The following is a 16,592-nucleotide window of genomic DNA, read 5'->3' as shown; positions in this document are numbered from 1 at the left end:
GAGCACCAAACTTGGTGGGTGTCAATTAGCTAGCCTGTGGTGGCCGAGCTATCTACTCAGAATATTGCAAAATGTGCTTTCGCCGAAAAGCTATTTTAAAATCTGACACCGCGATTGCATAAAGGAGTTCTGTATCTATAATTCTTTAAATAATTGTTATGTATTTTGTGAACGTTTATCGTGAGTAATGTAGTAAATTCACCGGAAGTTTGCGGTGGGTATGCTAGTTCTGAAGATCACATGCTAATATAAAAAACTGTTTTTTGATATAAATATGAACATGATTGAACAAAACATGCATGTATTGTATAACATAATGTCCTAGGAGTGTCATCTGATGAAGATCATCAAAGGTTAGTGCTGCATTTAGCTGTGGTTTTGGTTTTATGTGACATTATATGCTAGCTTGAAAAATGGGTGTCTGATTATTTTTGGCAGGGTACTCTCCTGACATAATCTAATGTTTTGCTTTCGCTGTAAAGCCTTTTTGAAATCGGACAATGTGGTTAGATTAACGAGAGTCTTGTCTTTAAAATGGTGTAAAATAGTCGTATGTTAGCGGAACGTCTGTCCCTAAATTAAGCAGCGTCGGGCTGAGGTTGTGTTCAGTGGTGGTTCTAGACTATTTCAACTGGGTGGGGGGCAAGTTGGGGCCAGTTGTACTGTTAGAGGGGGCCAGTTACATTAGACGTAGCAGGCAAAAGACCATGTTCATAATCATCATCGTTGCCACTGTCTAATAACGGATGTAAAAAAAGAACGATAGCAAAAATTTGTTATGTATAAATTATATCATACTCCACATTTAGGGGGGCCACAAGGGGGTCCAAAATTGTTGTCACAGGGGCACTGCCCCCCCGAACCACCCCTGGTTGTGTTGGCCACCCCTTTTTATATTTTTTTTTATTTAACCTTTATTTAACCAGGTAGGCAAGTTGAGAACAAGTCCTTTATTTAACCAGGTAGGCTAGTTGAGAACAAGTCCTTTATTTAACCAGGTAGGCAAGTTGAGAACAAGTCCTTTATTTAACCAGGTAGGCTAGTTGAGAACAAGTTTCCATTTGCAACTGCGACCTGGTCAAGATAAAGCAAAGCAGTTCGACAACATACAACAACACAGAGTTACACATGGAGTAAAACAAAACATACAGTCAATAATACAGTAGAACAATCTACCCTGCAGTAGTAGTAGTAGTAGTAGTCTCCCAGTCAGGTTTGTCGTGATGCCGGAAAGTGTCGCAACCCCATTTTTTTCTTCCAATTTGAGAGTACACGGAGCTGGTAAAACTATTTCTGAAAAAATGTATTCGGATACATTTTAAATTAATGATATTTAATTAATTTACGCCACAGGATAATAGGATAATTTACTCCACAGGATAATAGGGATTTTTTTTATTTTCTCTCATCAGACTGAAACTTTACCAGAACTGTCCCAGAACTTTTTTGAGTTTGTACTACAGGATGCAAATTGATGTTTGAAAAAGCTAGCCTTTGCTTTCCTAACTGCCTGTGTATATTGGTTCCTAACTTCCCTGAAAAGTTGCATATCACGGGGGCTATTCCATGCTAATGCAGAACGCCACAGGATGTTTTTGTGCTGGTCGAGGGAAGACAGGTCTGGAGTGAACCAAGGACTATATCTATTCCTAGTTCTACATTTTTTGAATGGGGCATGCTTATTTAAGATGTTGAGGATGGCACTTTTAAAGAACAACCAGTCATCCTCTACTGATGGGATGAGGCCAATGTCATTCCAGGATACCCCGTCCAGGTCGATTAGAAAGGCCTGTTCGCTGAAATGTTTCAGGGAGCGTTTGACAGTGATGAGTGGAGGTCGTTTGACCGCAGACCCATTACGGATGCAGGCAATGAAGCAGTGATCGCTGAGATCTTGGTTGAAAACAGCAGAGGTGTATTTGGAGGGCGAGTTGGTGAGGATGATATCTATGAGGGTGCCAGTATTTACGGCTTTGGGGTTGTACCTGGTGGGTCCATTAATAATTTGTGTGAGATTGACGGCATCAAGCTTAGATTGTAGGATGGGTGGGGTGTTAAGCATGTCCCAGTTTAGGTCACCTAGCAGCACAAGTTCAGAAGATAGATGGGGGGCAATCAGTTCACATATGGTGTCCAGAGCACAGCTGGGGGCCGAGGGTGGTCTATCGCAGGCGGCAACAGTGAGACTTGTTTCTGGATAGGTGAATTTTTAGAAGTAGAAGCTCGAATTGTTTGGGCACAGACCTGGATAGTATGACAGAACTCTGTAGGCTATCTCTGCAGTAGATTACAACACCGCCCCCTTTGGCAGTTCTATCTTGGTGGAAAATGTTGTAGTTAGGGATGGAGATTTCAGAGTTTTTGGTGGACTTCCTAAGCCAGGATACAGACACGGCTAGGACATCAGGGTTGGCAGAGTGTGCTAAAGCAGTGAATAAAGCAAATTTAGGGAGGAGGCTTCTGATGTTAACATGCATCACAAGGCTTTTACAGTTACAGAAGTCAACAAATGAGAGCACCTGGGTAGTGGAGCTAGGCACTGCAGGACCTGGATTAACCTCTACATCTCCAGAGGAACAGAGGAGAAGTAGGATAAGGGTACGGCTAAAGGCTATAAGAACTGGCCGTCTAGCACGTTCGGAACAGAGAGTAAAGGGAGCAGGTTTCTAGGCATGATAGCATAGATTCAAGGCATAATGTACAGACAAAGGTATGGTAGGATGTGAGTACATTGGAGGTAAACCTAGTGGTGAGAGAGATATAGCCTCTAGAGACATTTAAACCAGGTGATGTCATCGCATATGTAGGAGGTGGAACAACATGGTTGGTTAAGGCATATTGAGCAGGGCTAGAGGCTCTACAGTGAAATAAGACAGTAATCACTAACCAGGACAGTAATGGACAAGGCAGAATGGGCCTGAGGGGGCCTGAGGGCAGATTATGTCGGTATTCCAGTCGTGAAGGATCAGCGGGGTTCCGTGCCCCGTACCGCCAGTAGAAGGGGTCCGGATATTGTAGCCGAGCAGGGGGCTTCAGGAGTAGCCCAGGAGCCCTAGCCGGGAGATGGGTCTAGCATGGGCTAGCCCCAGGCTAGTTGGTGCTTTCTCCGGGACGGAAACGTTAGCCAGGAGTAGCCCAGGAGCCCTAGCCAGGAGATGGGTCTAGCATGGGCTAGCCCCAGGCTAGTTGGTGCTTTCTCCGGGATGGAAACGTTAGCCAGGAGTAGCCCAGGAGCCCTAGCCAGGAGATGGGTCTAGCATGGGCTAGCCCCAGGCTAGTTGGTGCTTTCTCCGGGACGGAAACGTTAGCCAGGAGTAGCCCAGGAGCCCTAGCCAGGAGATGGGTCTACTAGCATGGGCTAGCTCCAGGCTAGTTGGTGCTTTCTCCGGGACGGAAACGTTAGCCAGGAGTAGCCCAGGAGCCCTAGCCAGGAGATGGGCCTAGCATGGGCTAGCTCCAGGCTAGTTGGTGCTTTCTCCGGGACGGAAACGTTAGCCAGGAGTAGCCCAGGAGCCCTAGCCAGGAGATGGGTCTAGCATGGGCTAGCCCCAGGCTAGTTGGTGCTTTCTCCGGGACGGAAACGTTAGCCAGGAGTAGCCCAGGAGCCCTAGCCAGGAGATGGGTCTAGCATGGGCTAGCTCCAGGCTAGTTGGTGCTTTCTCCGGGACGGAAACGTTAGCCAGGAGTAGCCCAGGAGCCGTAGCCAGGAGATGGGCCTAGCATGGGCTAGCTCCAGGCTAGTTGGTGCTTTCTCCGGGACGGAAACGTTAGCCAGGAGTAGCCCAGGAGCCCTAGCCGGGAGATGGGTCTAGCATGGGCTAGCCCCAGGCTAGTTGGTGCTTTCTCCGGGACGGAAACGTTAGCCAGGAGTAGCCCAGGAGCCCTAGCCAGGAGATGGGTCTAGCATGGGCTAGCCCCAGGCTAGTTGGTGCTTTCTCCGGGACGGAAACGTTAGCCAGGAGTAGCCCAGGAGCCCTAGCCAGGAGATGGGCCTAGCATGGGCTAGCCCCAGGCTAGTTGGTGCTTTCTCCGGGACGGAAACGTTAGCCAGGAGTAGCCCAGGAGCCCTAGCCAGGAGATGGGTCTAGCATGGGCTAGCCCCAGGCTAGTTGGTGCTTTCTCCGGGACGGAAACGTTAGCCAGCAGTAGTCAACCCGGGTTGCGGTTAGGTAGCTGCCATGATCCAGATGAAAAGGGTTCAGAGTTTGCGGTAGGAATCCGGGGAATTGATAGTTCACCTCTGTATTTTGTCACTCGCTGATCTGTTTCACCTGTCTTGTGCTTGTCTCCACCTCCCCCTCCTGGTGTCTCCCACTTTTCTCCACTATCCATTATCCCCTGTGTATTTATACCTGTGTTTTCTGTTTTCTCCATTATCCCCTGTGTATTTATACCTGTGTTTTCTGTTTTCTCCATGATCTCCTGTGTATTTATACCTGTGTTTTCTGTTTTCTCCATGATCTCCTGTGTATTTATACCTGTGTTTTCTCCATTATCCCCTGTGTATTTATACCTGTGTTTTCTCCATTATCCCCTGTGTATTTATACCTGTGTTTTCTGTTTTCTCCATGATCTCCTGTGTATTTATACCTGTGTTTTCTCCATTATCCCCTGTGTATTTATACCTGTGTTTTCTGTTTGTCTGTTGCCAGTTTGTCTTGTCAGGTCATACCAGTGTTTTCTGTTTGTCTGTTCTCAAGTTTTGTATCTAGTCTCCCCCGGTTACAGATAATAATAACCTATGATAGTTGTCAGAAGGTCAGGGGTTAAACCTATGATAGAGTTGTCAGAAGGTCAGGGGTTAAACCTATGATAGAGTTGTAAGAATAATATTTTTTGTTATTGACGATTTCTAGAGATTTGATTAAATATTTGATTTCAAGTAAAAAAAATATATTGCATTTGGGGGACAGATTTCAAACACTTGTTTTTGTGTCTGTAAAATGTACCGGAGAGAATGAAGACATGAACCACTAATTCAATAGTTCTGTTTTCATTTAAATAAGAACATATTACATCCTTCATTGTAAATTCATGGCTCTTATTAATGTAATTAAAAATGTAATAACTTTTTTTCTCTCTCTAAAAAAAAATATATATATAAATATAAATATATATATATATATATATATATATATATGTGTACAATAGTTTCCACTTTATCACAAAAAAAAAGAATTATATCCTCTAAGTCCATATATTTAAACAAGTTATTACAAGGGTATATAAAGAGAATTTATTTTACTTTATTTGATATACAACATTTGTGAGGAAGTAACCGGGCGTTCTTTCATTCGATTTCAGTAATACGTTTGTTCCAGAAGAATTTCCCTGTCGGAGAGATCTTTCTCTTCGGAGGGAAAAAAGTTCCCTTGTTAAGAATGTGTTATTACATTTCTTATCCAGCAGGGGGAAACCTTCTAACATAAAATGTGCATCTATCTTGAAAATGGTCTCCAAAACACGAATGAGAGTTCATTAATTGAGTAACGCCTGAAGGTATTGCTTTGCGTACGTAATTACGATCCTTTATAATGTATTGGGAAGTTATATGTTTATAGAAACATTGTATTACAGGGTATATTCCCTTCTATATCAAATGTATTTTTTTTAACTTGGGAAGTCAGTTATTAAGAACAAACTCCTATTTACAGAGACAGCCAAACCTGGACGACGCTGGGCCAATTGTACGCCGCCCTACGGGACTCCTAATCACGACCAGATGTGATGCAGGCGGGATTTGAACCATGTACTGCAGTGTGACTCTCTGTTCTAGGTGTTTATTCATAGATGTAAGAGCATCTCTCGTCTCTAATGTAGAAAACTCATCTTCACATATGGACTTGAACTTATCAGAAATCATTGGAACATGACCATGTACATTTTATGAAACATGTTCACATTCAATCCGTTGAAAAGTAGATTTAAACAGATTTTTCATAGAAAGATTAACACAAAGTTAGAGATGATCTTTGGGGTCTTTACAAGGTACCGTCGATATTTAAGGCAGAAATTGATTTTCATCCATATAGTTCTTATTTTCTTCAAGAGCAAAACATTATCTTGTGTTTTTTTCCTCACCCTCGTCGACCCATCTTGCCCCAGATGTAGCAGAGGACCCTTTAGCTAAATCAATGTATATTTGATCTAGTTCCTTTTACTGTTGTTTAATGGCTAATAGATCTTACCTAGAGTTGAAATATTTCCCATGGCTTTGGTTCTAAATCATTCTAATTAAACAAGCCCCTGATTAAGCCCTTTTGTGCTCTGGTTAAAAGACCGGATGATTTAGGAGTGAATTATTGAGGTTTCCAGGATCCTCAAATGCCACTGGATTTGTCAGAACAGTCAATAATATAATTTTTATGATCAGTGAAAGCAGTGTGTTTATGACTTACTTCTTGTACATAGTATTAAAAGTGGGGGAGAAATGAGACACAGAACAACTCTGGATCTGACCGTCACTGACCTATTACACCAAGTGTATTTCCTTTAAGTTTATATTAAAGAAATGGCATGTACAGTGAGGGGAAAAAAGTATTTGATCCCCTGCTGATTTTGTACGTTTGCCCACTGAGTTCTGGAATCTGATTGATTGATTGCTTCTGTGGACAGGTGTATTTATTTATTTTTTTACAGGTAACAAGCTGAGATTAGGAGCACTCCCTTTAAGAGTGTGCTCCTGATCTCAGCTCGTTACCTGTATAAAAGACACCTGGGACCCAGAAATCTTTCTGATTGAGAGGGGGTCAAATACTTATTTCCCTCATTAAAATGCAAATCAATTTTATAACATTTTTGACATGCGTTTTTCAGGATTTTTTTGTTGTTGTTATTCTGTCTCTCACTGTTCAAATAAACCTACCATTAAAATTATAGACTGATCATTTCTTTGTCAGTGGGCAAACGTACAAAATCAGCAGGGGATCAAATACTTTTTCCCCCTCACTGTATCAACCACTGTCAGTCGTATTAAAGAAACACCATGTATCGATTCCTGTCAGTTTAAATCAAATCAAATTTATTTATATAGCCCTTCGTACATCAGCTGATATTCTCAAAGTGCTGTACAGAAACCCAGCCTAAAACCCCAAACAGCAAACAAAGCATGTGAAAGAAGCACGGTGGCTAGGAAAAACTCCCTAGGAAAAACTCCCTAGAAAGGCCAAAAACCTAGGAAGAAACCTAGAGAGGAACCAGGCTATGAGGGGTGGCCAGTCCTCTTCTGGCTGTGCAGGGTGGATATTATAACAGAACATAGTCAAGATGTTAAAATGTTAAAATGTTCATAAATGACCAGCATGGTCAAATAATAATAATCATAGTAGTTGTCGAGGGTGCAACAAGCACGTCCGGTGAACAGGTCAGGGTTCCATAGCCGCAGGCAGAACAGTTGAAACTGGAGCAGCAGCATGGCCAGGTGGACTGGGGACAGCAAGGAGTCATCATACCAGGTAGTCCTGAGGCATGGTCCTAGGGCTCAGGTCCTCCGAGAGAAAGACAGAAAGAGAGAAAGAGAGAATTAGAGAGAGCATATTTAAATTCACACAGGACACCGGATAAGACAAGAGAAATACTCCAGATGTAACAGACTGACCCTAGCCCCCGACACATAAACTACTGCAGCATAAATACTGGAGGCTGAGACAGGAGGGATCAGAAGACACTGTGGCCCCATCCGATGATACCCCGGACAGGGCCAAACAGGCAGGATATAACCCCACCCACTTTGCCAAAGCACAGCCCCCACACCACTAGAGGGATGTCTCCAACCACCAACTTACCGTCCTAAGACAAGGCCGAGTATAGCCCACAACGATCTCCGCCATGGCACAACCCAAGGGGGGCGCCAACCCAGACAGGAAGACCACGTCAGTGACTCAACCCACTCAAGTGACGCACCCCTCCCATGGACGGCATGGAAGAACACCAGTAGGCCAGTGACTCAGCCCCTGTAAAAGGGTTAGAGGCAGAGAATCCCAGTGGAAAGAGGGGAACCGGCAAGGCAGAGACAGCAAGGGCGGTTCGTTGCTCCAGCCTTTCCGTTCACCTTCACACTCCTGGGCCAGACTATACTTAATCATAGGACCTACTGAAGAGATAAGTCTTCAGTAAAGACATAAAGGTTGAGACTGAGTCTGCGTCTCTCACATTGGTAGGCAGACCATTCCATAAAAATGGAGCTCTATAGGAGAAAGCCCTACCTCCAGCCGTTTGCTTAGAAATTCTAGGGACAATTAGGAGGCCTGCGTCTTGTGACCGTAGCGTACGTGTAGGTATGTACGGCAGGACCAAATCGGAAAGATAGGTAGGAGCAAGCCCATGTAATGCTTTGTAGGTTAGCAGTAAAACCTTGAAATCAGCCCTTGCCTTAACAGGAAGCCAGTGTAGGGAGGCTAGCACTGGAGTAATATGATCAAATTTTTTGGTTCTAGTCAGGATTCTAGCAGCCGTATTTAGCACTAACTGAAGTTTATTTAGTGCTTTATCCGGGTAGCCGGAAAGTAGAGCATTGCAGTAGTCCAGCCTAGAAGTAACAAAAGCATGGATTAATTTTTCTGCGTCATTTTTGGACAGAAAATTTCTGATTTTTGCAATGTTATGTAGATGGAAAAAAGCTGTCCTTGAAACAGTCTTGATATGTTCTTCAAAAGAGAGATCAGGGTCCAGAGTAACGCCGAGGTCCTTCACAGTTTTATTTGAGACGACTGTACAACCATCCAGATTAATTGTCAGATTCAATAGAAGATCTCTTTGTTTCTTGGGACCTAGAACAAGCATCTCTGTTTTGTCCGAGTTTAAAAGTAGAAAGTTTGCAGCCATCCACTTCTTTATGTCTGAAACACAGGCTTCTAGCGAGGGCAATTTTGGGGCTTCACCGTTTCATTGAAATGTACAGCTGTGTGTCGTCCGCATAGCAGTGAAATGTAACATTATGTTTTCGAATGACATCCCCAAGAGGTAAAATATATAGTGAAAACAATAGTGGTCCTAAAACGGAACCTTGAGGAACACCGAAATTTACTGCAAAATGAGATTACGATGTCACTATTCGAAGATCTCTGAGCTATTTTAGTTGGAAATCTAATCTAAAGAGTTATCAGGTGTTTCATTGAAGTCTCCAGGTATTATAAGCCATGCATTTCTATACTTGTTTTGCAGCTCAGTAAGCTTATCAGCAAAAAATAATAATAATAAAGTCTTATTTGAGTTGTGAGAATTGTATCCCAACACATTGAATATAATAAAAGAAGCATTATCTAGTTTGGAGATCAATATTACCCATCTCCCATCATTTGGACGCAGAACACTCTGAAATATCACTTCTAAAACTTACGAAGCGATATCATAATACCAGCTGAGTGGTTAAACGTGTGACTATAATAAACAGTATTTCCCCATTGTGATTTCCCAAAACTAGAATCGCGAGTCTCCTGGAGTAGAATGAAATCTGCATTAATGTGTTAACAGAATTAAACATTTAAAAAAGTGCTTTTAAAGATACAACGTTTAGCGTATTGAATTAAGACATTTGGATTACCTGACAATAAACAATAAGAAAACAATTACAGCGTAGTGAATAACTGGTTAACTAGTTGAACTAGTAAGCTAGGTAGTGAATAACTGGTTAACTAGTTGAACTAGTAAGCTAGGTAGTGAACAACTGGTGAACTAGTTGAACTAGTAAGCTAGGTAGTGAACAACTAGTTGAACTAGTAAGCTAGGTAGTGAACAACTAGTTGAACTAGTAAGCTAGGTAGTGAATAACTAGTTGAACTAGTAAGCTAGGTAGTGAATAACTGGTTAACTAGGTAGTGAATAACTGGTTAACTAGTTGAACTAGTAAGCTAGGTAGTGAATAACTGGTTAACTAGTTGAACTAGTAAGCTAGGTAGTGAATAACTTGTGAACTAGTTGAACTAGTAAGCTCGGTAGTGAATAACTGGTTAACTAGGTAGTGAATAACTGGTTAACTAGTTGAACTAGTAAACTAGGTAGTGAACAACTGGTTAACTAGTTGAACTAGTAAACTAGGTAGTGAACAACTGGTCAACTAGTTGAACTAGTAAACTAGGTAGTGAACAGCCCACGTGGTTGAGGCGCTGCTGCACAGTGGCTGAGCGAGACTCCGTTGATTTGGTGGTAGTCTCTGTTGTCTTTTCAATGATGGCCAGTTTCTCAAAGATGGCCTTGAGAATGTCAGCGTCGGCAGAGCAATTTTCGACTGCCCTGTATTTGGTAGGAGGGCTCTTACTTGGCGCAGGTGGCAGTGGTGTAAATAAGGAGTATTTTGCCACGAGTGCTGGAAAGTCTTCACGTGGGCTGTATGCTTCTGTCTCGCTGCTAGCATCTGAAGTGATTAGCATCTGTTTAGCCATGCCTTGACTTTTTTGTAAGTTTTTTTTTTCTGCTCATGAAGCCGTGTGATCACCGTGTTTTCCAATCCTCCTTCTGTTACTGGTCCCGTGTGGCTCAGTTGGTAGAGCATGGTGTTTGCAACGCCAGGGTTGTGGGTTCGATTCCAACGGGGGACCAGTACGGGGGGAAAAAAATGTATGAAATGTATGCATTCACTACTGTAAGTCGCTCTGGATAAGAGCGTCTGCTAAATGACTAAAATGTAAATGTTACTTCATATAAGAAAGGGTCAGTTCACTCCCCCCCCAAAAAAAAGTAATAAAATCCTTGAGTATTGATCGTAATCTTTCCACTCAAAGTGACGTCAAATTGACCCCCCGGGGATCCAAATGAACAATCAGATGCTGTATGGCTGAGAGGGAAGAGGCAAAGGGAACAGCATATACCTGTAAGTCTGACAACACAGCAGACTGGTAAACATACAGTAACAAGAAGAAACTCAATTATGAAACAAAGATAAATTATATAAACGATGATAGTAAAATGCTCTGGAGTACTTGAAGTTAAATTATATAAACGATGATAGTAAAATGCTCTGGAGTACTTTAAGTTAAATTATATAATTATATAAACGATGATAGTAAAATGCTCTGGAGTACTTTAAGTTAAATTATATAATTATATAAACGATGATAGTAAAATGCTCTGGAGTACTTTAAGTTAAATTATATAATTATATAAACGATGATAGTAAAATGCTCTGGAGTACTTTAAGTTAAATTATATAAATTATATAAACGATGATAGTAAAATGCTCTGGAGTACTTTAAGTTAAATTATATAATTATATAAACGATGATAGTAAAATGCTCTGGAGTACTTTAAGTTAAATTATATAATTATATAAACGATGATAGTAAAATGCTCTGGAGTACTTTAAGTTAAATTCTAGGCAAGAACAGCAAACTTGCTTCCATCCTTCGTTGAGGCAGATGGCTTGTTCGTTGAGGCAGATGGCTTGTTCATTGAGGCAGTTGAGGCAGATGGCTTGTTCGTTGAGGCAGGTGGCTTGTTCGTTGAGGCAGGTGGCTCGTTCATAACAAAATCCTTTGATATTGCCGCCCACTTTAAGAACTTTTTTGTTGACAAGATTTAGCAAACGTAGGTATAACATGCAAACAACAAATGCTGAGCCTTCATATTCATGCATAAAGGCAGGTAGCCTAGTGGTTAGAGCGTTGGATTTGTAACCGAAAGGTTGCAAAATCAAATCCCTGAGTTGATAAGGTAAAAATCTGTTGTTCTGCCCCTGAACAAGGCAGTTAACCCACTGTTCCCTGGTAGGCCGTCATTGAAAATAAGAATTTGTTCTAAACTGACTTGCATAGTTATATAATATAATGGACCAAATTATGGAAGGTAAGTGCTGTAGTTTTGAGTTCCACAAAGTGAATGTGGAAGAGGTTGAACAAATGGTTGATATGTGTAAATTAGGACAAACCAGCTGGTACCAACATCCAGGATGGTAGATTACTGAGGTCGGTAGCAGAATACACTGTGACTCCTGTTTGCCACATCTTCAATTTAAACCTAGAAAACGGTGTGTTCCCTCAGACATGGAGGGAGTCAAAGGTCATTCCACTGCCCAAGAATAGCAGAGCACCCTTTTAGTGGTTCAAACAGCCGACCAATCAGGCTGTTACAAGATGTATATGGCTCAACGTTGAGGAGAGATTGACTGCATCGCTATTGGTCAATGTGTTGATGTGTTGAAGGTACTGAACTCTCTGTTCAAGCAGTTGGGCACACAGTTAGGACACTCATCGGTACAACACAAGACATGCAACCAGAGATCTCTTCACAGTCCTCAGGTCCAGAACAGAGGCTGGGAAACGCACTGTATTAAATAGATCCATAACTACATGGAACTCTCTGCCACTCCATGTAACTCAAGCTAGCAATATAACCAGTTTAAAAAAAACATAAAATAACACCTTACTGCACAAAGGTGACTGTGAAGAGACACCGCCATTTTATACATCTTGTTTTTGTAATTTCCACTGTACTATTTATTAGATCTAGACATTGTGTGTATGTACTGATTATGGAGGCTATGTGTGACATTTTAAATGTATCTATTTCAGTCCTTGACTAATAATGTTATGTACTATGTACGGTCCCGTGTGGCTCAGTTGGTAGAGCATGCCAGGGTTGTGGGTTCGATTCCCACGGGGGACCAGTATGGAAAATAAATTGTATGAAATGTATGCAATTCACTACTGTAAGTCGCTCTGGATAAGAGCATCTGCTAAATGACTAAATGTAAATGTGTAAATGTATTAGGTCATGTTTCGTGTGGACCCCAGGAAGAGTAGCTGATGCTTTTGCAGCGGCTATTTGAGGTCCTAGTAAAAAAGACCAAATCCACCAAAGTTACAATGTGACATGTCCGTTGTTATTCTCGCGATATCTGTCAGCGAGAGTACAGGGGAGTAAATATTCTCCAGTTATTTTGCAATGAGGGAAGGCCTGCACTGCCTGAACATTCAAACTAGTTAAATACTTTTACAGTCAACAAATTATCTTTCCCCCTCCTTTGTATTGCAAAGAATTTCAACAACAACAAAAAACCAAGAAACACAGTCAAGACAAAATAGCCAGCTACAACAAGTCGTCGGGCCTTTGTGTTGAGTTAGTCATGCAGGTTTGAGAGAGAAGGCGGTAACTAACAGCTAACGTTAGCTCGGACATAACAGTATCTCGTCGTTAAGAAACGGAGCCGTTACCGACGGACAATTAACTCTGGCTACTGAACGGAAGACAAGTTGACCGGTGTCTCAACACAAAAAAAAATGATCATTGAAAACTTAGATTCCTTGAAAACGTGGCTTTTCAAAACACTCGAACCCATGTAAGTAGCCATATAAGCTAACTCGGATGGCTAACGTTAGCAACATTAGCTTGCAACAACATGACTGAAGACGACGAGGCTAGCATCGTTGGATGCTAACTGACTAGCTAGTTAAATAATAATGTTTCTATCGTGTGGCTAGATATTTCAAATAAAATAGCAGTTTATAGTTGATTTAAATTTGTAATCGATTGGTTTTCTTGGTATGGTAAACATATAATTGTAGGTAGTTTGTTGTTGTATAGTTAAGAGTTGGCTGGTTAAACTGTGTGGTTTTGTGTTGACACTTTCCCTGTCTAGTTGTGATGCAGATCCTTCTGCCCTCGCTAAATACGTCGTTGCCTTGGTGAAGAAAGACAAAAGTGAGACTGAACTCAAAGCCCTGTGTATCGACCAGTTGGATGTATTTCTACAGAAAGGTAACGTTACTTAAACCACATTTTGTTATAGTTGTGACAACAAGTGATGGTGTCTCAAGTCAAGAAAAGCCGAGGTACTTTTGACTGACTGTGATTGAGGATGTATCCTATTGTCTTTTATAGTGCATTACTTTGGTTAAAAGTAGTGCGCTATATTGGTAATAGAGTTCCATTTGGAACACTACACAGTGACCGATAATCGTTAGTTACCTAATATGAAATGTGTCGGTGTCAGCCCACTAGTCATGCCCTTGTCCTCCTCCCCTCATCCACCCACCCCTCGTTCCCTCCTGTCTTCTCCCAGAGACGCAGACCTTTGTCGATAGATTGTTTGAAGCTGTCAACTCCAAAAGCTACCTACCTCATCAGCAGCAGGACCATCAGCCAGCGTCCGCGGCCAAAACGGAGCTACACCTGACCAGGACGGACAAAGACGACCAGAGGAAAGATGAGGTGACTGGCTAAGTCATGTTTTAAAGGCACCAACACTTAAAGGGCATGTTTACTTTAACGGATGCTACAGGAAACAGTTGTGGAAGAGTTTAGTGCCTCCAGAGATCCTTACCTTACTTCCTTCCTCTCCTTCCTTACCTTACTTCCTTCCTCTCCTTCCTTACCTTACTTCCTTACTCTCCTTCCTCTCCTTCCTTACCTTACTTCCTTCCTCTCCTTCCTTACCTTACTTCCTTCCTCTCCTTCCTTACCTTACTTCCTTCCTTTCCTTCCTTACCTTACTTCCTTCCTTTCCTTCCTTACCTTACTTCCTTCCTTTCCTTCCTTACCTTACTTCCTTCCTTACCTTACTTCCTTCCTCTCCTTCCTTACCTTACTTCCTTCCTTTCCTTCCTTACCTTACTTCCTTCCTTTCCTTCCTTACCTTACTTCCTTCCTCTCCTTCCTTACCTTACTTCCTTCCTTACCTTACTTCCTTCCTCTCCTTCCTTACCTTACTTCCTTCCTTTCCTTCCTTACCTTACTTCCTTCCTTTCCTTCCTTACCTTACTTCCTTCCTTTCCTTCCTTACCTTACTTCCTTCCTTTCCTTCCTTACCTTACTTCCTTCCTTTCCTTCCTTACCTTACTTCCTTCCTTTCCTTCCTTACCTTACTTACTTTCCCTCCTTACCTTCCTTACCTTCCTTCCTTTCCTACCTTCCTACCTTCCTTTCCTACCTACCTTCCTTTCCTACTTACCTACCTTCCTTTCCTACTTACCTTACCTTCCTTACCTTCCTTCCTTTCCTACTTTCCTACCTTCCTTTCCTACCTACCTTCCTTTCCTACTTACCTACCTTCCTTTCCTACTTACCTTACCTTCCTTCCTTTCCTACCTTCCTACCTTCCTTTCCTACCTACCTTCCTTTCCTACTTACCTACCTTCCTTTCCTACTTACCTTACCTTCCTTACCCTACCTTCCTTACCTTCCTTACCTTCCTTCCTTACCTTACCTTCCTTCCTTCCTTCCTTATATAGAAAGCTGTGGTAGAGTTTAGTGCCTCCACATATCTGGCACCACAGTCTGACAGTAGAGATCTGTTGTCCAATAGTATTCTTTGTAAACAGGAAGTGGGATATTTGTACATTTACACTTGTGTTTTTCCAGCCAAGTCGTGATGAGGACCGGGACAAGAAGTTCTCCAGGAGAGTAAACTACAGCCCCCCATCCAGCTCCCGCTACAGCAGAGACGGCAGGTCAGTGTGAACTACAGCAGAGACGGCAGGTCAGTGTGAACTACAGCAGGTCAGTGTGAACTACAGCAGGTCAGTGTGAACTACAGCAGGTCAGTGTGAACTACAGCAGAGACGGCAGGTCAGTGTGAACTACAGCAGAGACGGCAGGTCAGTGTGAACTACAGCAGAGACGGCAGGTCAGTGTGAACTACAGCAGAGACGGCAGGTCAGTGTGAACTACAGCAGAGACGGCAGGTCAGTGTGAACTACAGCAGGTCAGTGTGAACTACAGCAGGTCAGTGTGAACTACAGCAGAGACGGCAGGTCAGTGTGAACTACAGCAGAGACGGCAGGTCAGTGTGAACTACAGCAGGTCAGTGTGAACTACAGCAGGTCAGTGTGAACTACGGCAGGTCAGTGTGAACTACTGCAGGTCAGTGTGAACTACAGCAGAGACGGCAGGTCAGTGTGAACTACAGCAGGTCAGTGTGAACTACAGCAGGTCAGTGTGAACTACAGCGGAGACGGCAGGTCAGTGTGAACTACAGCAGAGACGGCAGGTCAGTGTGAACTACAGCAGAGACGGCAGGTCAGTGTGAACTACAGCAGGTCAGTGTGAACTACAGCAGGTCAGTGTGAACTACAGCAGAGACTGCAGGTCAGTGTGAACTACAGCAGAGACGGCAGGTCAGTGTGAACTACAGCAGGTCAGTGTGAACTACAGCAGAGACGGCAGGTCAGTGTGAACTACAGCAGGTCAGTGTGAACTACAGCAGGTCAGTGTGAACTACAGCAGAGACGGCAGGTCAGTGTGAACTACAGCAGGTCAGTGTGAACTACAGCAGAGACGGCAGGTCAGTGTGAACTACAGCAGGTCAGTGTGAACTACAGCAGGTCAGTGTGAACTACAGCAGGTCAGTGTGAACTACAGCAGGTCAGTGTGAACTACAGCAGGTCAGTGTGAACTACAGCAGGTCAGTGTGAACTACGGCAGGTCAGTGTGAACTACAGCAGAGACGGCAGGTCAGTGTGAACTACAGCAGAGACGGCAGGTCAGTGTGAACTACAGCAGGTCAGTGTGAACTACAGCAGAGACGGCAGGTCAGTGTGAACTACAGCGGAGACGGCAGGTCAGTGTGAACTACAGCAGGTCAGTGTGAACTACAGCAGAGACGGCAGGTCAGTGTGAACTACAGCAGGTCAGTGTGAACTACAGCAGGTCAGTGTGAACTA

General features: G+C 43.0%; 1 protein-coding gene across 1 annotated transcript in view; it reads left to right on the top strand.

The window, feature by feature from the left end:
* The first annotated feature begins 12,830 nt into the window (after positions 1-12,830).
* The window catches only part of LOC106575008 (RNA-binding protein 26), a 39,104-nt gene continuing 35,342 nt past the window's right edge, over positions 12,831-16,592 (top strand). The window contains exons 1-4 of the mRNA XM_045699599.1: positions 12,831-13,270; positions 13,571-13,689; positions 13,994-14,142; positions 15,292-15,380. Coding sequence (XP_045555555.1) covers positions 13,212-13,270; positions 13,571-13,689; positions 13,994-14,142; positions 15,292-15,380 — 416 coding nt within the window. The 5' untranslated portion in view covers positions 12,831-13,211. The remainder of the gene's footprint in view (positions 13,271-13,570; positions 13,690-13,993; positions 14,143-15,291; positions 15,381-16,592) is intronic.

This window comes from Salmo salar, chromosome ssa17, assembly GCF_905237065.1.
Source record: "Salmo salar chromosome ssa17, Ssal_v3.1, whole genome shotgun sequence".
Classification (NCBI taxonomy): Eukaryota; Metazoa; Chordata; class Actinopteri; order Salmoniformes; family Salmonidae; genus Salmo; species Salmo salar.
The sequence above is the reverse complement of the archived record's forward strand: the minus strand, read 5'-3'. Positions and strand labels throughout refer to the sequence as shown.